The 22,277-nt window shown below is 39.1% G+C and overlaps 1 protein-coding gene across 1 annotated transcript; it reads left to right on the top strand.

Annotated features, from left to right (window-relative positions):
- The first annotated feature begins 1,697 nt into the window (after positions 1-1,697).
- LOC306837048 (BDNF/NT-3 growth factors receptor-like) lies at positions 1,698-16,645 on the top strand. Its single transcript, XM_079364505.1, is given in 17 exon segments — positions 1,698-2,693; positions 4,632-4,706; positions 4,805-4,876; positions 4,976-5,044; positions 5,135-5,286; positions 5,445-5,581; positions 7,417-7,549; positions 8,421-8,729; positions 9,672-9,674; positions 9,677-9,729; positions 9,862-9,961; positions 10,933-11,121; positions 11,624-11,754; positions 12,134-12,306; positions 12,836-13,076; positions 15,148-15,306; positions 16,172-16,645. Coding segments are annotated over 17 exon segments (2,385 nt in total). The 5' UTR covers positions 1,698-2,490; the 3' UTR covers positions 16,358-16,645.
- The last annotated feature ends 5,632 nt before the right edge of the window (positions 16,646-22,277 follow it).

The following is a 22,277-nucleotide window of genomic DNA, read 5'->3' as shown; positions in this document are numbered from 1 at the left end:
TGTGTATGTGGTGACTGAAAATGTAAGAAATCAACTATCCAAATCATCAAATAGCTGATCAGTGAGAACAACATCTAACACTGTACATGATCTCAGCTTTAAATGCAATAAATACATCAGATTGTAGTTGTCTCCTCTAGAACGAACTATTGATTACATTCACTCAGATAAAATGAGTTTAACTGTGCACACTTGTTCTAATCCATAGGCAAAGAGACAGCAGATAGTAGGGCATGTAAATCATAGGGCTGAGCCTCAGTTGCATCACTGCTTGCAAGGTTCAAGACAAGTCTGCCACCAGCTGGTTTAGGAGGAGGAGGGAGCATCGTGTTGGAGTGACTGAGTTGGATGATGCAGAAATGTACGTTTAAGTGTAAAAGAGGAGGAAGAGCTCATAGTCCTATATTATAGTTTTATATAGTCATATTAAGTTCCTTATTAGCTTAGCCAAAGCTTATATTACTTCTACTTTTCTTTTTTTTTTGTTATTCCAACTTCTCCTCCAAACTAAGAGAACAGCATGTAGGCTTTAAGCAAATGCAACATGATTATGAAATCTGATATACTGGCAACTGTCTTAAATTAAATTTTCAATTATTTTCAAAATGTTGTGAAAGAATTAGCACAATTTATGAAGATTTTATATGATCTGATGCCTAAACCTGTAATTATTCCTATCAGTGTTATGGAAACTATATGCAAGCTCAGTTATGCAGAAAGATGTACATCCTCTTCATCCAGGGCAACTAGATTTACTTTTATGCTAAAATAAAAAAGTATCAACTACCTTTACGCCCATTTGTTATAAATCAGGATCCAGGATTATGTCCACACACCATCTATTTTAAACACCCCCGTTTTCTCGTAGTGTTGTCATGCTCCTTCAGATATAGTCGAGGATCAAAATAAAGAGCTCTCTTCCCTCTGCTATACTCTGTGGTTACCATGGAGACAGATATAATTCAGTTCTTGATGTTTCTCATAAAAAAGAGAAGACTGCGTACATATTTTCATCTGCAACCATAGCGACACTTGACATTGTCAGCGCTATTTGTAAAAAGCAAGTCACCATAGCGACACTAACCATCCAGGCTGTGTCATAGATCATGTGTCCTAGCCGAGTGTGCCTTCTCATTATGGCTGAAATTTAGGAATCTGCTGGTAAACAGGATTTATTTGACCCTTTTGAGGAAATGTGCACCTTGTTGAAATACATTTCCTGGATAAGGATTAAAAAAATGCACTATGACATTGTTTTCTTGTTATGAAGCATAAAGGGGCAAAAACAACATGTTGTATTAAATTCCCAATTACGGTAAATGTAAGTGCAGGTCAGATTCTATAGGCCTACTTAAACTTATTTTTGCAAGTGTTACCTGTGTGTGTGTGTGTGTGTGTGTGCGTGTGTGTGTGTGTGTGTGTGTGTGTGTGTGTGTGTGTGCATAAGTTAGTTATTTTATAATCAAATGTTTTCCAACAGGAAGAATAATTAAAAAATGTTGAAATGTTCCTTTTTCCGCTGTTTTTTTTTGTTTTTGTTTTGCTCCTATAGCCTCCACTGATCAGTGATTGGACTGCCACCCATTTGAAGCTCACAGACATAGTATAGGTAATTATTTTTCATAGATGCACCCGGTCTTGTGCGTCAACCGTACGTCACACTATAGGCCTAATGGCCAGCCGTACAACAACAGTGCTCGTGTGGATGGAGAGGAAGAAAAAAACGCCAAATGCTATCACCCCAATGCTTGCAACACAAGAGTTTGAAATGCAGTTGTTTTTTTCTAGCCGCAAACATCATTTGACTCAACTTGCAGATCGTGAATCTTAACACACCTGCAGTATTGTTTTAGGATTTCATGCAGGATTCTTAATAATGTCCTTTAAATACAACTTGTCATCGATATGTCTCTAAGTCGCTCATAAACCTGATCTAAGTGCTGGCTGTGTGAGGGGGACATGCGCTCGTCCTCGGCTTTAATCGATAGACGCATGCAGGTAGCCTTCCTCCCTACACACGCAGCAGCATCACCACGCATCCTTTACTCCACTGTGCGCTCTCTCTTATTTTCCTCCCCATCACCACACTGAGGAGAGAACCCGCTCGTGGTGGTGGGCCCTTTGCTTTTGATCTTTAAACATCTGGAAGAGCCTGTATTTGTTTCTGGTTTTTTTGTACAAGGCAGGGGCGTTTGTGGCCGAGGAAGAGGAGGGAGACAGCAGCAGCAGCAGGACGAAGCACTTGACACCTTTGCTTCACGACATCGATATGCAGTAGTGTGATAGCAGCTCTGCGGAGACGGGAAGGCCAGTCCATGGCATCTTGATATTAAAACCGTGGGCTCTGCGCATTCCTTGCCGTCTTTCCCCCCCTCCTTCTGCGGATTAACTTGGCAAGATTTACATTCAGAGAGGGGAGGAAATCTGACCAATAATCCAATTTGAGCATTGAGATTGAGACTGTTTTGGTTGGATTTCAGTGGACCTGCGATGGACTCCAGCGCGGGGGAATATGGCATGGCTCGTCTCGGATTGTTTTTGTTTTTTTTCACGGGGCTGATGTGGAGATTTAGTGATGCTTGCCCCGCATCATGCACTTGCAGCATCTCAAGGATTGTTTGTATTGATTCCGTGCCGGGGCTCGAGGATTTCCCCGTGCTCACGTTAGATGACATGGAAAACATCACGGAGATGTAAGTGTATGAAAAAAATGACAGCGTAGGAACTTATTAGGATGCTATGCAAGAAGATATTGTGTCACAATAATACCCAATGGCTGGGATTATTCTAATAATAAAGGTGATACTAACATGTAGCTGACAGAATTGTCTATAACGCCAGGCCTCTTTTTATTCCCGCGTGCGGATTTTACATTGGCAAAGATCCGTGTTGTGCGCCAAATGTCAAACGCACAAATGTACAATTTGATTCTGATTTTGGCTTCGCCGAATCATGGAAGCTGGTTGTGCGCGCGTGTGTCTGTGTATGTGCCACTAACTGTGCGCGCGCGTGTGTGTGCGTAATGGTGGGGAGAGTGAGCGTCAGGTTGATTTGGATTAGTCGGTGTTTCCTTTACAAAAACAGCTCCAGAGGTGTAGTGGGGATGGAGTAAAAATGTTGAGGCCGTGCGCAGCCTCGAAGGTGTTAATTCGGCGTCTTCCTCGTCAGGGCGTCGGTGTGGAGTCTCTCACACACACACAAAAACAATTATATAAAAAAAAATCAGGTTACAAATGAAATCACACTGCACGGTAAAGTTGTGTATGCAGACGTATCTGCGTCAGTGTGTAGGCTTGTGTGTGTCGGTGTATACCTGCTACAACACTGCACAATGTATACATACAACTGCATGGCACCCACATGAGCATGGAAAGGAGACTAGTGGGTGAGTTTTCAGAGGCAGACAGGCTGTAGCTGGGTGTCACATACCCATCAGGATTGTAGTTGTACTGTTTTTTGTTTTTTTTATCTTAACCGAATTATCTTGCAATTTATTCAAGCATTGCTGCGGCTTCCTATTAAAAACACAATATCACAATAACAGACAACTTCAATGAAGACTTTTGGGCTGTAAGCTTCCTAAAAATGCACCTATACATAAGAAAACCATTATCTTTTTTTAGTTCCTCAGGGATAACTCCAGCAGTACTGACTATGTCCACCCTTAAAGATGCTTTAACTCCTAGCTTTGTGTTGCTAAAACTACAATCCACATGTAAACTAAGACAAGTGCCCATCCTCAACATTTCAAATATCTTTCAGTCATTTTAAATGGATAAAACACACCAGACAACAACTCAATCGGATTAGTCTATCTCTCCTGAGATGTATTTACTTAGGCAATTTACTGTACTGATCTTAGATAATCTTTCTTCAATTGAAAACTGGCCGTTCTATGATACATCTGGAAATGATAAAGCAACAAGTATACTTCAAAGATTTACTAAAATTCTGCTCATCCCTTGGAAACATTGTAATGTAGCAGCCAAAATATTTCAAGTTTTGATGTGTTTTCTCTGAGTTTCATAATTTCATATATATCCTGAGTGCTGAATATCTCCTACCTGTAATACATTTTCAGATATGTTGTGAATTAAATGTAGTGGCATCTATATGGCCTTTAAAACAGGTCGATTTGAAAGGATTTTCTGAGGTGTCTTAAGAAATGCATTTAATATGGTCAATATCAGCAACCATACAGAACACAATAGCTCTCACATGAGCGTCTATATTTTAGATGAGACAGAAGTTGATGTCAAAGTTATGCTGAGTTTACATGTCATGGTGCGAGGTTACGTTGAGCATAGATTCATATTTTAGAATAAAACTCTCTGGAAAGAAAAAAATCCAGCAAGCTACCCTTTCCAGGCATTACCAATTTATTAGAAAAAAACCCCACCACATTTCAGGAGCTGGGAACCTTTGTCAAATGAACATGTTTCTAATTGTTGGAGGTGCCTGGTAAGGCCAGTGCAGCTTGATAGTTTGATGTCCGATGAATAGAAAACACAAAATGCGTCTCAAACACTTGTTTTTCAACAAGTCTGTTCTATCAGTGGCTTCGAAATTTGAAATTTGAAATGAATGTTGTGCAAGTGTTTCCTAACTTGTCCATCATATTTCCTTCACAGCTACATCGCAAATCAAAACAGACTGTTTGACATCGATGACAACAGTCTGAGGCACTACATTAACCTCAGAAACCTGTAAGTATCGTGACCAATGTTTGAGTGTTTTTCATGGAATCGCAGTGTTTTTTTTAAAGTAGCAGATTACCTGATTAGTCCACGTTATCCTCCAACAGAACAGTGACGAATACGAGGTTGTCATCTATAACGTCAGATGCTTTTTTCAACAATACAAGACTCCAATATGTGTAAGATGCATTTTTTAAGACCCCCCTTACGAGTTATTTCATTCATGAGTGGCTGTTTTTCATAAACGTTTAAATTGTCTTTTCTCTTTTTGCTTTTAGAAATCTCAGAGACAATAACCTATCCACGCTTTCGTGGAGAACATTTCAAAACTTTAACACATCTTTACCGTAAGTTTTGCACAAAAAAATGTAAGATTGTTGCTACCAAAGACAAAAAAAATATATTTTTCTCTGGTGATTTTTATTTTTATTTTGCAGGCTCCTCCTGTACGGAAACCCTCTGGACTGTGTTTGTGAGAACTTGTGGATCAAACTGCGGCTCCTAGAGGAAAGCGACACTCCAGATCTGAGATGCACGGACGACAGAGGAGTGACACAAGCCTTCGCCGCCCTCAACCCACCCTTCTGTGGTAACGTGAAACCATGTTATAATAAGCAACAGCGTTGCTTCAGATATTGATGGTTTTAATTGATTTTGATTTGGATCGCTTCCTGTAGACAGGAAAAAACAAATCGATGTACAGTTCTGCTCAGATGTTCACTTCGTCCGATTTCTCGTGTTTCGCAGAGATTCCCAGAGTAGAGGTCACCCCGAGGACCGTGAATTTGATGCAGGGGAGTAACGTGGAAGCTGTTTGCAGCGCCTCAGGCTCGCCTCCCCCTGAGATCCTGTGGAACCTCGACATGCTCTCTACACAGCACGAGGTGAGCCCGTCCACCACACATCGTCCGGTTTAGACCTTTCGTACAGGTTCCCCAAATCTGAATTAATGTTATATTATAACTGTTTACGTTTCAAAAGCAGGAAATCCTAAGTAATCTTTGAAAATGTGATGCCTTTTGTTTAAAAATGTCTTAAGCTACTGAGTCAACAGTGTCTGTCACTTATTTAACACAAGAGGAATAAATGATTTGGGAAATATTTGAACATGCCTTTGTGACTTGGGCAATGCTAAACTGTGTTCTTGAGCCTGTTTTCTTATTTAAAGGTAGGCTACTCGTCCTGTTGTAATGTAGGCATATCCTGTTGTCAAAATGAGCTGTCATGGTTTTAACTGTTGCTCCCTTTCAACGACTGAGCTACTTGACATCCCAGCAAGTCCCTCTATGTAACCACAGATCAACATCCAGCTTGGTCCAACCAAACTCATGCCCTCAGAGTGTGCCCAGAACGAGGGTGTGACGATTGGTGTCCAGCTATCATTTAAGGTTCAAGTGACCTTAAATGCCCAGTCAGGTCGATTTGCCCTGTACAACAACATAAAGATCAGGCCTTATAGTGTCAGAACATGCTACACAGCTCCTGGTCCTGCTCCTGACAGCAGCATGATTGGTCTTCAACTTATCTAAAAGAGCACATGTGACTCCATTTTTCATCTCCTTACTCTGGCTCCCAGTTCCTGCTCATATCAATATTAAAATTCTGCTGCTCGCTTATGAAACAGTGACAACAATAACTCCTTTTTACCTAATCTATATAATCCAGGTCTACACTCCCTCCCACCCACTACGCTCTGCCAATGAAAGCCATAAGATCCATCCTTCACAACAAGTGTCTAACTAGACTCCTCTCCTCTGTCGCCCCTCGCTAGTGGAACAAACTACCAAACTCCAACCGATCTGCAGAGTTCCGATGTAGTTTTAAGATGTAGTTTCATGATGGTTTTTGAAATGATTGATGATGATAACGACGATGATGATGATGATGATGATGATGATAATGACAGACATTTTAAGATGGTTTACCAGCTGCGATTTATCTTTCAGCAAGGCTGGGTTTTTTTACTTTCTGAGACGTAAATTTACAATCATGTATGCATGCATGCTCCGATTAGGCTCCGATTCAGTGAGATGGTTTTGGAAACAGATGCGATATGTCAGGGCGATTAAAAGATTATTCTTTAATGTTCTCAAGAAAAAGTACTAATGGGAAAAAACATCCAAATATACATACGAATTACCTATAATTCATTACCCGGAATGGTATATATCACCTAAACACTTTTATTTGATTTCAAAGTAAAATTGAGCTCTTTTTACTGAATATACCACTGATTACCTTTCTCTGAATAGTCAATCAAATTTAATGTAATCTATAAAAAAAAATTGCTTCCTGGGACACCGGTGGTTACTGAGTGGTTAGTTCTTTCGCCTCATGAACAGAGGTTACGAACTTCTAAGCCGGCAGCCTGGGTTCGAATCCAACCTGTGGCTTCTTTTGCTGCATATGTTTTATCACTCTCTCCTTGACTTCCCTCTCTGTCCACTGTCCTGCCATATGAAGCCCCAAAATACACCCTCGTATGATTGATTGTATTTTGTTTTATTTTTCTGAGTTAGCGTGGTGTAGTGGATTTAAAAGTCCAAAATTCTTCTCCAAGTAAAGGTACAGTGATACGCTTAAAGCAGCATGAAACTGTGTAGTCAGCAGGATGTTGCATGTAGCTAACTTGTTACATAAAGACCAGCTTCTCACAGACTGCACACACACACACACACACACACATACACACAAAGGCAAATAATAATGTTGTTTACAGATCGAGTCGTCGGATATGGAGAGCAGAATCACTCTGTCAGACCTGTCTTCTGATGATAATGGCAGGGTGATCGTATGCAGCGCCGAGAACATGGTTGGTCTGACCGAGGCTACGCTGCAGCTCAATATTCTCTGTAAGAAACTCTTACTTTTCTCTTATCGTCGACTGTAAATGTTGAACAACTATATAGGATACATGTTTCTAATTACATCCCCCGGTTTATTTCCTCTGATAATCGCTTAAAACGCCGTCCTCTCGACTTTGTTTTTCTTTTCCTCGAGTGGAAGCGCAAGGCTTGTTACTTTGTTATCATTACTGTCTCTTGGCAAATCTTATTGACTCTCCATGTTTCCTGTCCATAACTCTTCCTCCTGTGAAGCTCCTCATGCCTCACTTCACTCCTCTGCTTGTTTACAACCACATTTCATGTTTCCTAAAGTCAGTGATCAAATGTTTTGTGATCAGTCTGTCCTCCTCGTCAGCCCCAAACTGCTTCTCTTCTCTAACCAGGGGTGAGTCCAGGGGGGGCGGCCTGGGGTGGCTTGGGCCTTTCTTTTGATCGTAAATTTGTAGATCAAAATTGACTGTCTTTATCAGACTTTGGTTAAAACTAATTTATTGGGCTGTGCCACAACAGGCTGAGGGTCACTTTAGTGGCATTTCGATTCAAAAAAATTTCTGCTGTGGGTAGTTGTTGTTTTTTTTTTAGTTGCAGGCTTTTGAAAATGCATTTTCTTTTTAATCCATCAAGTATTGAGTATAGAAGATTGGCATATACTGTATGTTGCCCCTTTTGTGTTGTTGTTCAATTAAAAAAAAAAGCATTCATAGAAACATTGAACCTAAATAATACCTTAAACTAACTTTAGAAGTGTGGACACACACCCCAGGACACGCCCTTCTCTCTTACCCCTTGAGTGTAGCTTTTTCCGGCTGCCTTTTTTTTGGTGTTGACTTCCTGTCATCCCGTTATTACTCTTCCTCTCCTGTTGCCTCCGTGTCAGTTGCCCCCATCATCCAGGAGCTGCAGCCGCCCGAGCGAGACCACCACTGGTGCATCCCCTTCAGCGTGACTGGGAACCCCAAGCCTGACCTGCAGTGGTACCACGAGAATGAGGCCCTCCTCGAGCAGGACTTCATCCGCACCATGATCCACCTCTTTACCGAGAGTGAGTACCATGGCTGCCTACAGCTGGTCAACCCCACCCACATCCACAACGGGGTGTACAGGCTCGTGGCCAAGAATAAGTATGGCCGCGACGAGAAGAAGGTGACCGCGCAGTTCATCAACCCGCCTGACATCGACCATACAGGTATCAAGCTCTCATTGTCTTGTTTTTTTTCTAAAGATATATTTTGAAGTAAATACTAACATGCCCATGTTTTTTTCCCCTTTAAAGCAGAAGACCACTTCTATTACTGTAAGTAATGAGCTTAGCTTTATTAAAATAACAATTGTTATGCCTAAATGCTTGATAAAACAGGTTTTTATCAGAATTATTACATTTTACAACCTTTTTTTCCTCCTATGGCCTGTGAATGCATCCCGCTCCTGCTCAGACACGACTGGTAGGTGTTTAAACTCACAGAGATTACTCAGGACTTTTCCTTTGAAACAAAACACTAGCATAAGATAAGTTGAAATAGAATAGAATAATCCCAAAGGAGATACATGTGCCAGGTTGCTCCAAAAAAAGATTCCAAAAGATCATCACATGTGAAACACAAGAAAAAGGGTTAGGGTTAGCCCAACCCTCGTATTCATCACTGTTCTGTAAGTGTATTAAAAAAATATTAAGTACCTGATTGTGAGATTTAAATAAGCTGCATATAAAGGAATACATTCAAGTTAAAGTCTCTAAGTTAAGTAAGAGAGTAAGATATGTACAGCAGTCATGGGATCATTGAGAGCAGTCACAGACTCTAGTAGATCTACTGGATGATAAAGTCAAGCTATATTGCAAATGAAAGAAATATTGATATGAAGGAAGCCAGACAATGGAATTTAATAATTTAGCATATAGTAGTCAAACTTTCCAATAAACAACATCACTTACTTTAGCTTTCAGTTGGTTAAAATTGAGCTGGTTAAAACGACTTTATACCGCTAGCTATACTATTTATTGGCCATAAGTATTTTCTATTGACATCTGAATCTCTAAAGTAATGTCAAACTACTGCATGCATCAATAAAAATACAAATTGCATCCAACTACTAGTATGCACTTAAACATGAATTCTTTACATGTTGAGAGAAGAATAAATTTTTTTGTTTCAGACTCACCACTCCCTCCGATGGATGACAGCGTTGCAGTAAGTGATCCTCCTTATTCCTTTGTTGTAAATGTACAGTGTTTTGGTTTTTGACTTGTACTCTAACTCGAGGTGAACTTTTTCGAAGGTCGCATGTTTCAAACACCGTTCTATGTGTTTTTGATTATCCAGGTTTACGTGGTTATGGGAATCATAGGTGTTGTCTTGACCGGCTGCGTTCTGATGGTGATCATACTGAAATACGGAAGAAACTCCAAGTTTGGATTAAAAGGTAAATGATGGTGAATTATTTTCTGTGAAGTATTGTGCAACATTTTAAGAAAAAACTGCTCAGCACAGGCTGTTCCTGTGTCTATAGCTTTAAATGCAAAATACCCGAACACGCCCCTTTAGAACAGCTTGAGTGGCTTGGACTTTCTTGCACCATGCTCTATTGTTTATAGTTGAAAGGTGGACTGAGAGAACAGAACAAACACCTAGCTGTGGGAGGGTCACCCACCTGTGGGAGGGGCTAATGCCCTTTGTGATGTCATGAAGAAAAAATCTTCAAACGGTCTGTTTGAGCACACATTTTCTGAAAGGTGGAGCAGGCAAAGGATTGATTTTTCTCATAATTCGGAGATTTGTAGACATGCTAGGGACTCAACCTTTAAAAAAAAATCATAACTATGCACTTCTGATAGATCAGTCATGAATACAATGTATGTATGAATAGTGTTGTGTAGAGAAGTGAAGTGCAAACAAAACAAAACCAGCTGGTGGAGGCATGGGAGAGAGAGAGGAGAAATATTTTAGAGTGGGAGCCATTTCAGTCAGATGAGGCCTTATGAACTCACATGCATACACTTAACTGATGTCATTCCTGACTGCTTATTGGCTGCCAGACCAACCAAACACATGCCGGCAGAGAGCGTGGCGTGTATGTTTAAAATCATTTTAGATTATGAAGACTTTGCTTATTATGTTATCAAGGCTTAAACTCTTTCTCGGGGAGTCCTGTTAGAAATTATATGAAACATACTTAATTTTATCAGAGGTAAATTCTTCAATCATATATTTGTTATGGCCGCTTAAATATTTTAAATAAAGTGTTACTGTTGACCCAAAGCACACTTCAACTCTATCCCTGATAGAATGGCTACAGTAATTAAAAAAACAGAATTCTTCTTTCCCTTCGACCTCCCTCTTCCCTGTGTCGTCCCTCCGTCTCCTTTCTCTCTCCTCTCCTCTGCTGCTCCCTAGGCTCCTCCTCGGTCATCAGTAATGATGATGACTCCGCTAGCCCTCTTCATCACGTCTCCAATGGCAACAACACCCCGTCGTCCTCGGAGATGGGTCCAGACGCAGTGATCATCGGGATGACAAAGATTCCTGTCATCGAGAACCCGCAATACTTCCGTAACTCGGGCAGCATGCTGAAATCCGACACGTGTGAGTTACCGCTTCGCTCGACGAATGACATGTAACCTGGAGCTTTTCTGATAAATCCATGCAGGGGTCACCGCTGGACGCCGTATTTATTGTCAGCATCTTTCCTGCTTTGTGATGTGACTCCTGTTCTTGGAGAAAACTGAGCATTAAATGTACATGCTAAGAAACACAGGTTATTTATGGAGGTCTAAACTCAGATCAACCAGAATGTTTTTCCCTCACACTTGAGTTTTTGTAACATTTGAGAATTCTTAATTTGTGGTGAATTACAGCTAATTAAATTAAAAAAAAATCTCAGACCATTTTAAGGTCGTTTAATAGACATGAATTTCCCAATCAAGCAGATTGATGATAAACAATTTCTTTAGTTGTAGCAAAGTCTCTAGGAGCTTTAAATGTAATTTACAGAAAATCTTAAAATCCCTCCTCTGCCATTTTGCAACAACAAAAAGCCAGATGCACACATGGCCTTGATACTTAATTGTCTTTCTGTGTATCAAAGTTGTCCAGCACATCAAGAGACACAATATCGTACTGAAGCGGGAGCTGGGAGAGGGAGCCTTCGGGAAAGTGTTTCTGGCTGAGTGCTACAACCTGGTACCAGACCAGGAGAAGCTCCATGTGGCAGTCAAGGTACAGACCAGGAAGCTGTTCCCCCTTGTCATTTAGAATGCACCTCTACATGTACATGATTATAATTGTTGCTGTTTTTAAAGGTCATCTTACTGATCTGGAGGCAGGCATAGCTGGCTGTATACTATATGTTTTAATTAACCCATATTGCCCCTTTTTTGATTTCTTGTTGTTGAGGAATTATGACAAATTGTGATGAATGTTGCTGTCGTTGTAAAGTGTTTTATGTATGAAACACAGTAAATTGTGCAGCTGCCTGTCTTGACAAGGACACTCTTGTAAAAGAGATTCTTAAACTCAATGAGACTTTTCCTGGTTAAATAAAGGCTAAATGATAATGGCTCTCACTGTGGCTACATTACCTTTTGTCTTTCTTCAGACTCTTAAAGAGGCTAACGAGAGCGGCCGAGCAGACTTCTACAGAGAGGCCGAGCTTCTCACAAACCTGCAACACGATCACATTGTCACTTTCTATGGAGTCTGCGTGGAGAGCGACCCACTCATCATGGTGTTTGAATATATGAAACATGGGGACCTAAACAAGTTCCTAAGGTACGATTATTTTGACTTCTCAAATATTTGCACATGTAGAGTAAGATTCAACCACCCTAAAGTCTGTTCGTTCGATGATAGTGAAATATTCTACGACACCGATATTCTACATCTATTTATTGTAGTAGTGTGTCTATATGTAAAACGTATTATGTGGGGAAAAATCATATTATGTTGTCTTTTGATGAGCCCAAAACATGTATCTTAGTATAAAACAGAAAAGAGTAAGTAAGTAAATAAAATCTCAATCTAATTTATCTGAGAACAATGTCTGGGGAGACATTTCTGTATTCAAATGAATTAAAATAAATTGTCAGTGAAGTTGCAGAAATGTTTTCTTTGTTTTGGTTCTAAAACATATATTCATTACATTTTCATTAAACTTACTGCACTGCAAAAAATGATAGAACACTGTGCTATTGCCCAACACAATCAGCAGGTACATTTAGTTGTTCCCCATTTCCATGAATGAAATATTCTGATCGGTGATCTATTGATTGAAGCTCTGATGAAATGTTCCTGTGTGCAGGTCTCACGGTCCTGATGCAGTGCTAATGGCAGACGGTCAACACAGTATCCTGGTGGAGCTCACCCAGTCCCAGATGCTGCACATTGCCCAACAGATTGCTGCTGGCATGGTCTACCTGGCCTCCCAGCACTTTGTCCACAGAGACTTGGCAACAAGGAACTGCCTCGTCGGGGAAAACCTGTTGGTCAAGATAGGAGACTTTGGCATGTCCAGAGACGTTTACAGCACAGACTACTACAGAGTGAGTCTTTTTGATTATTGCTTACCTCCTCTTGCCCCCAGTTTCTTACACACATAGGTGTACACAGCCACAAACACACTCACACACACACACACACACACACACACACACACACACACACACAAGTCTATATTTGACACAGTCTCAAATATGTACGGTAATTAGAATTTTATTCCGGTTTTGGCTTGAAATAACTATGTAGCTACAGAAATTGCAGTTTTAACCAAGGGAGTTTTATCTATTTTAACACCATTTAAATGCTAATTCTATAATCTGCATAAAATAACTATTTCCATCTTAGAAAAGGCCAACAGTGCAGAAATGCATTGAGTTATTTTCTTCTCCTTTTGGCAAGGAGTTAATACTTTCTTTCATGAATGGCGTCTTATTAAAATAAGGAGTTTCAGTTTATGATTTAACTCAATGATTTTTTTCCCGACAATACACGCCCTTTAAAACATCAGTTATTTGTGAAATGGATAGATGTATTTTTTGGCTCATTGTTTGTGTCCCAGATCCCAGTTTGAACTCAACAGCACTCTCTGCTGTCTGAAGCGCAGTCAGAAATATAAACAGTATGTCTGAAATGCATGTCTGCATCAGATAAGATCGATATAAAGAGAGCCTGTCACCATCTCCTCATATCAAAAATGTTATCGAATACAAAGAGGAAACATGAGCACAGCTGAAAGTATAAGGCTTTCTCATCTATGATGCACACTTTCTTTTGATTAGTTTTAGAAGGGAATAAAGCAAGAACTATAACAGCTTTATTTGTGAGGCATTGTTGATTGTAAATAAACATTAAACAGTTCTGCTGCTGTAAGAAAGCCGGTTTACATGTTTCAACAATTCTTTCTTTTCCTTTTGCTGATCTTTTATGAAAAATAGTGCTGTCAGGGTCCATCACAGTACTCTGTTTCATTGTTTGAGCATTTCAGGATGCCACATTTAGTATAAAACCCGACACTGGCTCATATATCGCACGTTTTATAATAATTGAATGATGGTGTTAGTGAGTTCATGTAGCTGAGGTGAGGCCTGAAGTACAGTAATGATGATTGGATAAAAGCGTTGACTGGAAGAGGGGGGAAATGTATTTAGTAGACGGTAAATAACTTATGGAAGAAGACAGGAAGACTGTGATTGGATAAAAGGTTAAAAGGCAATAACTGGCTGTTTCTGGAAATCCTGAGTGACCTAGCTTAACTTCTCTCTGAAAGAAACACTCAGCGGCCAGTTTAAGGCAGTTAGCTTCTTTATTCAGTCTAATAATGTTATTTCATTCTCTCTGTGAATGTTACGTTCAGTCGTCCGTGACATTTTTTTGAGAGAGTGGTTTGGTCAACAATGTAGCAGTTTTGGCAAATGTAGGTGCTAATAAACATGGACAGCAACACAGCCAAGAGTCTACAGTGAGCTGCTCTATAGGCTAAGCCTAGTTTCTGTTTAACACTACTGTCAGCATGCTAACAAGCTCACATGAACAAAGCTAACATGCTGATGATAAACGTGAACGTTTTATGCCTTGTTTTGCCTTGTAATTTACTAACCTTGCCAATTAGCACAAAGAACTGATTATAGGTTTATGGGAATGTCAAGAGTTTGTCAGTAAATTAGTTGTACATGCTATTTTTTTTAAATCAATCTCACTAATTGCTAGCGTTCTGTGAGAGAGGTTGTGTAGAGATCTTGAGTATTTGTTGGAGATTTCACAATATTGCAATAAATATCATCCACATGGGAAACGACAAAGCCAATAGAATATGTTCTGGGAAACAAAAATCTCTGTTTAAAATATATATGGTGGGGCGCCCGATAGCAGTCTACAGTTACAGTTACATCACACAACCCCTAAACGAATGGCTACCATTGCATGTAATTCCCTCCTCTCTCATCCCTGTTTCCCAATATATCCACTGTCCTTTATCAATGAATATCTATAAAGGCATAAAAGCCCAAAAAGCAACATTTCCAGTCTCTTCAGCAGCTTTAATCTCCTCAGCAGGTCTTGTGAGGTTGTTTTGTGATGGAATCTCTCCCTCTATTTTCTCTCTCTTTCTCTATGCAGGTGGGTGGTCACACGATGCTGCCCATCCGCTGGATGCCTCCAGAGAGCATCATGTACCGGCGGTTCACCACAGAGAGTGATGTGTGGAGTCTTGGGGTGGTGCTGTGGGAGATTTTCACCTACGGAAAGCAGCCCTGGTACCAGCTCTCCAACAATGAGGTCAGTGTCTCACTCAGGCCGCAGTCACATTGCTGGATCTCTCAACGCAACTCTCAGACCACTTCAAATATCGGTCCAAATCAATTTAGGAAAATACACAAACACAAATGCACATTGATTTGAAGACGTGAATTATAATTAATGCATTTGTTTGTTACCAATAAAAAGAGTTTTATACTAATTTAGTGTTTTGCAGCGTAACTAATATTTATCATAAAAACAAACAAATAAATCAAAAGAATCAGGTCAATATGTTTCCTTTTAAAATGGATTCAAATTCAAGTCAGTCCCAAACAAAGCTCGAGTATAAAGGCTACTTGAATTGTAAATGCTGATCTCTTCTGTTTACTTTGTTCATATTGTACTGATTATTAAAATAAAATTTACTAATCACATATCAATCTTAGCTGTGGGACTTGTCGTATTCTGGGTTTTTTTTAGTTTGGCAGGTAGTAAAAACTACAATTCCCAAGCAACTGATGCTTCAATAGGAATTATTTTAATTTCAATTATACTGTTATATAATCTAACATTAAATACACATTTTCATAATGTGTAAGTAAATATTTTCATATTTTTGTAATTTTTTGCTTAAATACAAGGAGCTTGATCATAAAGTAAAACATCCCCTTTCGAATGCAATGAAAGTGCAGCAAAGTTTAGATAATGGTCCCATGTCATAACAAATGATGCCATAATTGAAAAAGCAGACATCTGAATAAAAACAGACAGAGAAGAGGGGCTGGAATGGGAAGGTAAATAATTTTATTTTTTACTTTGTCTATCTGAACAAATTCAGTGGTTCAATTTATGAACAATATATTTTATTACATCTAACTGTATTTTGTCACCCTGTATCCTTCAGGTGATCGAGTGCATCACACAGGGGCGGGTGCTGCAGCGGCCCCGCACCTGTCCTAAAGAGGTGTATGACCTGATGCTGGGCTGCTGGCAGAGGGAGCCCTACATGAGGCTCAACATCAAGGAGATCCACAGCATGCTGCAGAGCCTCGCAAAGGCCTCCCCAGTCTACCTGGACATACTGGGCTGATGCATCTGTGTTCCTGTATGTACTCTGCGTGCAACTGTGTGTGGATGAGTTCTTGTGTGCATTGTCTGGGCTGGAGAGGAAAGTTAAAAGCTGTGGGATTGTGAGTGCCTGTGTGTGTGTGTGTGTGTGTGTGTACAGAACCTGGCTGTAAATGTTCCTGTAAATGCTATCGTCCTTGTCCTCATAACATTGAAAAAAGCCTTAATTTTTTGTGATTTTACTTTGATTTATTTTATTTTCTTAATTTGCAGACATAAACAAGGCATGTTTCATTAATGGAAACCAAAATGCATACAGGATTATGTAACGTTATCCAAACAATCAACACTCGTACATGTTCGAGGCAGAAAAAAAAAACAAATGAAACCTGATTAGCAGCATCATTATTACCTGGTACATTCTTGGTATTAATAATCCTTTTTTTCATATTTGCTGGGAACAAAAAAGGGAAAAAAATGTGTCTACATAACGGACTTTGTATTGACACCTCTTTGTAGATAGAGCTTTCACTTCTTTCAGCACAGAGCAAAAGAATCTGCAGGAAGATATTCATTGAGAATTTTTCTTTTATATTTCAGAATATTTTAATATTTGTAAAATGTATAAATATTGAATTTGTTGTCATACCAAGCTATTGGTTTTGATTAGTGGATGTTCGCTTTTTTTTTTCATTTTCAAACCTACATATATATCATTATACAGTTATGTTAACAAAAACTGTGTGAAGCCCGTATAGATGACATAAAGCCTGTGTTTGTTATATATAACCTACTCTAGTCCACTGAAGGACGTCCTAATGTGAAATCAATGTTGAGGTTGTAAAACACAAGGGCAAACATATTCTATGCTGTTTATTTGGTTTTTGAAATCATATTGTAATTTGTTTCCTTTTTCTAAGTGTCGGTTTTGAACTAATAACTCAATGTCATTGGTGTTGAAACATTTTTTAAGTTCTCAAATTTTTCCATTTGATGCATCTAAAGCACAGAGAATGAGGACTTGATGGGCTGTGAATAATCCTCCCAAAAAAAAAAAAAAAACATCAGCACAGTTTCATTGTTTTTTTTTTTTTAATTTTTAATTTTTTTTTACTTTTCATTCACCAGCAATGCCATTTAACTCATCGTTGTTGTTCGGTGGCCCATATCTGTAGGTAATGTGGTTTTGTTTACATCTTTATAACATAATGGTTACTTACAGTGCTTCATCTCTCTGAGCGATCCCCGGGTGGTGACTGAAAAACAGCTTCGTTATTTCTGGAATCTGTAAAGCACATTTGTACAGGCTGATTGCTTGTTAGTTCATATTTGAAATGAACTTTGATATACCTGTTACCAAGAGTTTCAAAAGGGAAAATCAGTTAAAGCAAAGTGTGGAGATCAAAAACGTGTTTTATAAACAAAAGCAGCAGCCATTCCTTATTCACGGTCATGTATTTCCATGGATGCATAAAGCAGTAAGGCACTTTGCTAAGACAATTACTTATGTTAAGTGTACTTTGTAGCGTAATTTAAAGGGGAATTCCTGTTTGTTTGTTTTTTTTTTCTTAATCCAAGCCCTTTTTTATATGTTTAGGAGTGTAATTAAAGTAGGTTCAAGATATTTCAGAATTGTTCTAGTAGATTGTTTCCACTCACTGTCAAACTTCAGCTGTAGAGGCTGTAATGTAATACTTTGGGGCAATTGCATGCAAGCCACTGAAGTCCACGAAATGCTTGTTTTAGCCATGGACTGTATAAAATATAATCATAGTCTCAGTGATGTCACCAATTTGTTTTTGAAGAAGAGTTTTAAAACCGGCCATGTAGGAAATGCTTGCTCAATCTAACTTTGGATCAAACTAGCAACAAATATCTGGAGATTAGGGAGAACTTTAAAAGTCCTTTTAAATACCCCCCCTTGTAAGTCAACTAAGCCATGTCCTGCACAGTTCTTACCAATAAAGAAATTTACTCTTCAGGGGAGAAAGTGTATCTAGTGTCTTATGCAGTCAGCCTTAAGTGGGCACTTGAGGAACTGCATGTTTCTGCACTTCTGCGTTCGTCAAATGTATCATCACTAGAGGTTGCAGCTTTGGCAGGCTAACTTAGATTTCATTTGAATATCCCCTCCATGTAATATGTTGATTCCTGACTTGGAGATTTCAGAACGAGACTTCCCTTTGTTGACACTTACTGTATATCAACACACTGAGTTTGTATGTGTCAAAAACAAACGTTTTTAGTGTTAGCCCAAAAGGAATACATTATAGCATTAACAGTTTGATTGTGGCTGCTTGATGAATCAATCTCCTGGAGCAATTTCTAAACATTTTGTACCCTTTCAGAATGTACACAATAAAACATACATCAATAGGACAAAGGTTTTTTAAGACACAGGAACTGCTGTTTAATCCCCAAATGCACAACCTGAGCAGCTGCTGTTTGCCTCAACCTCACCTGCACTTAAAAACAAAGACAAACACACCTTGGCCATGACTGAAGCGAGTCCAAAAAATGTCCCTTTGTGTTTTTTCTTACAGTTAGTTCTGTATAATAGTTACACGTCGGCTGTATATAAATTGCTGTTCATTCTGTACAGTTCTGAAATGTGTCTATATCAATAGTAGGCGATGTTGAATAGTATAATCTGTTTGAAGCAGATATCATGTCAAAAACTTTGTGACATGTCTTGAAGAAGTGTTATGGGCCACTGGCAATACATACTAAATGTAAATACAATTTAATTTGTGCTACATTGTATTATTTCTTTGTGCTCGTTCATAATACCAGTGAGAAAACGATCCTTTTTTTGCAACTTTGGATTTGAAGAGGACTTCGTTTGAACAATGTTTTAAAAAAAAAAGAAGAAGAAGAAAATAGATCTCTTTTTTCCTCTCCACTGTGATGGGGAGATTTACACAGAGGCTGTTTGAGTTGTTGACTGTCCACAGGAGGATCATAAACTCTGGATCTGATTCAAAACATCAGGATCTCTCCAAGCTGATGAGGTCTAAGGTCGCCTCTTGGCAATTCCACCGCCACTCAAACCTCTGACTGACTGTAGCCTACTTTGATCCTCTTTCAGATGAATAACTGTGACTTTGCATCATGAATAGTATATTATTTTGAATGTAATCTAGCAGGGTCGGGACCTTTCTTGAATGTAATCTATCTGGAGGGGTGGGCGGGTCGAGGATTTTTTTGTACATATGTGGTCAAAGAAAAGAAAAAAACGATTACAGTTTTCATTACTGTGCGGATAGCAAATTTTACTTACTGTGGGAATAAAATGACAAGAGTGTGAGTTTGTGGGATGGCGTGTGTGCACATACCTCCGTATGCAAGAGTGTGTGTGTGTGTGTGTGTGTGTGTGTGTGTGTGCGTGTGTGTGCGTGCTATTCTGGCAGATTCAATCCTGCTTTAATCAGCCAGTTCTATCAATCAATTCAATGCTTTGTGCATCATGTGAGTAGCTTATCCACAATTAATGGAAATGTTCCTTGTGATACTGTGCATTTAATAAAGGTGGTATGTCTTACAATATGTTCTGTGCCCTCACAAATCCTTGCTGAGAAAGATGCACGTTGCAGGTGCAATTTGCTTTGCATACAATAGTCTGAAGCGCCTGTGAGGAACTTCTAGTTTGTGTTGATTTTGGCGCCCCCCTGTGGACAAAGCGTATGTCATAATGTTTTGGGAATCCTGTCCTGTGAATAGTGGCTTATTGAGAAAAAAAAAAAAACTTTTTCTGAAGTGAAATACATCACTCACTGTGAATATTTTCTATGAAAAATGTAAACATAAGCTGTTTCTTCAGCATGCTGCAATTTGTTTCATCTGACATCTACCCCATAATGGTTTCATTTGTTTCTGTAGCTCGGAAAAAGGCATCTGCAATAATCTCAGATTCTATTATAATCCGCTAAAAACTCATCACAGGGGCTTTAAGTACATATGTTATTGTCAATGTTCATCCAATCATAATTAGTCTTCTCTAAAGATTAGACTGTCATTCAATTGAATACAGAATTTATAAGTTGACATGAGTTATGGCCTTTATTAAATTACCTCCAAATAGTGCCACCTCAACAAGCCTAAATCCTTTCTTCAGATTAATGCACAAAAATCATAAACCCCCTAATTAATGAGTCCTTTAAGGAGAATCCGTCTTCATTGACCTGATAGCTAGTTAGTTTTTGGACACTCTTTCTTTTCTAAAGTTTGAGTGCCACTCAATCCCTGTTATTGCTTTTGGTGTTGGGCTCTTAAAAAAAAGAAGCAACATGTGTCATGAAAGGTATCCCGCAGGCTCCATTTGTTTCTAACAATAACTACAGGGGAGTGACACCGACAGCTGCCCTAAATGACCTCTCACACTCACTCACAAGGACAAGCCGAGTGTGAACTGTTCTCAAGCAAAATGATATTGTGCTTGAAATGAAAATGTATCGCTACGGTGTTATAAATCCACACAGACACACTTAAGAGGCTGAAAAAGGCATTTTCTTCAATCTTCAACAGTGTGTAACCTACCTCAATGTGTCCCAGCTTGTGGTAGGACTTTCACACTCAACACATGGCGCAGGGACAGTTGCCTGAAGTCCATCATGTTGATTGGTCTCACATCTTATGTAGCGGGTGGGTGGGACGGGGGTCCCCTAAGGCCCTCTGAGAGGGGCTTTACTGTCTACTGCAGGAAGAATAAACAAAAGATCCATTGATTTTTTTCTCAAACACGGTTGACAATCCAGTCCTCAAAAAATACTAAATGGAAAGAGAGAAGTGCTCATTGATAGGAGAGATTTTGTCCCCCTTTGTTCATCGTTTTCATACTTTTTATTTTAAATGTGCGTTATTTAAGTATCTTTAGGTAACTGGATTAAAGTTATCAGCTTAACTCATTCACTTTCTTCTCCACGTGTGTTAGCATTCTGTAAACCTTAATGAGAGCGCTCATAACTCAAATGAAGTTTTAGTTCTGGCAGTGTGGGACATGTTGCAGTATATTCATTTATGAGGCATATTGTTTTTTTAAAGCTGCCTATCACTGGTGTATGTTGTTGTTGACAAAACATCGCCCTTATATCAACTCACAGCTACATTTTAGTGCGTTAAAATACTAAATTTCCAAATGCTTAACGGAGTTTAAAGATTTGAAGTTCAGGGGCCAAAAGAAATCATTGCAGCTCAACACAAACAACACGAGATGCAAAGGTGTGATGGTCTCTTGGTTTCATCAAAAGCTGTGCGCAGTTTATATTTATTGTATTCTAAATGTACAGATTTAAAAAAAAGTGTTTGCCCATGTCTTAGAACCATTATGAAAGGTAACGCACAAATTCCATATACATCTCATTGTAATTTACATAGAGGGTAAAAGTATAGGCATGAAGGTGGCATTATTCAGATTAAAGGCTCGAAAGAATCAGAAAGAAAAAAAAACATGAATAAATAGAAAGTGCTAACCTTAGCAGAAAAAGAGAAAAAACCTTCTCATAAAACAAACAGAGGAAAACAAAACCGCAGCATGGAAGGTCTCAAGCTCCTGTTACCCAGAAAGAACAAAAATAAAATCAAACAAGCCATCTAAAGCACGTGGTGTGACACCACAGACGAGTGTTAAACACCAACAGACAAACTGTAGTAGAGCGATTATCTATCATTTATGAAGAGTACGCTGCCTAAACAGCTGATCACTAAACATTAACATTGAGGAAAAGAAACCAGAGGCAAACTCTTTTCTTCTCTTCCTAGTTTTTATCAGATGCATGAAAGGCATTCTGGAGCTGAGACGCACACACTCGCACACCCACACGCACAAACACACGCTGCAGCATTTCTTCAGAAGCTACAGCTGAATCCAATTGTTTCTCTCATCTCTTAAAGAAAAACTAACATACGTATATTGTTAGAGTTCAATTCTGCACGTCAGTTTTTTT

Source organism: Symphodus melops (assembly GCF_947650265.1).
Source record: "Symphodus melops genome assembly, chromosome: 16".
Lineage (NCBI taxonomy): Eukaryota > Metazoa > Chordata > Actinopteri > Labriformes > Labridae > Symphodus > Symphodus melops.
The sequence above is the reverse complement of the archived record's forward strand: the minus strand, read 5'-3'. Positions and strand labels throughout refer to the sequence as shown.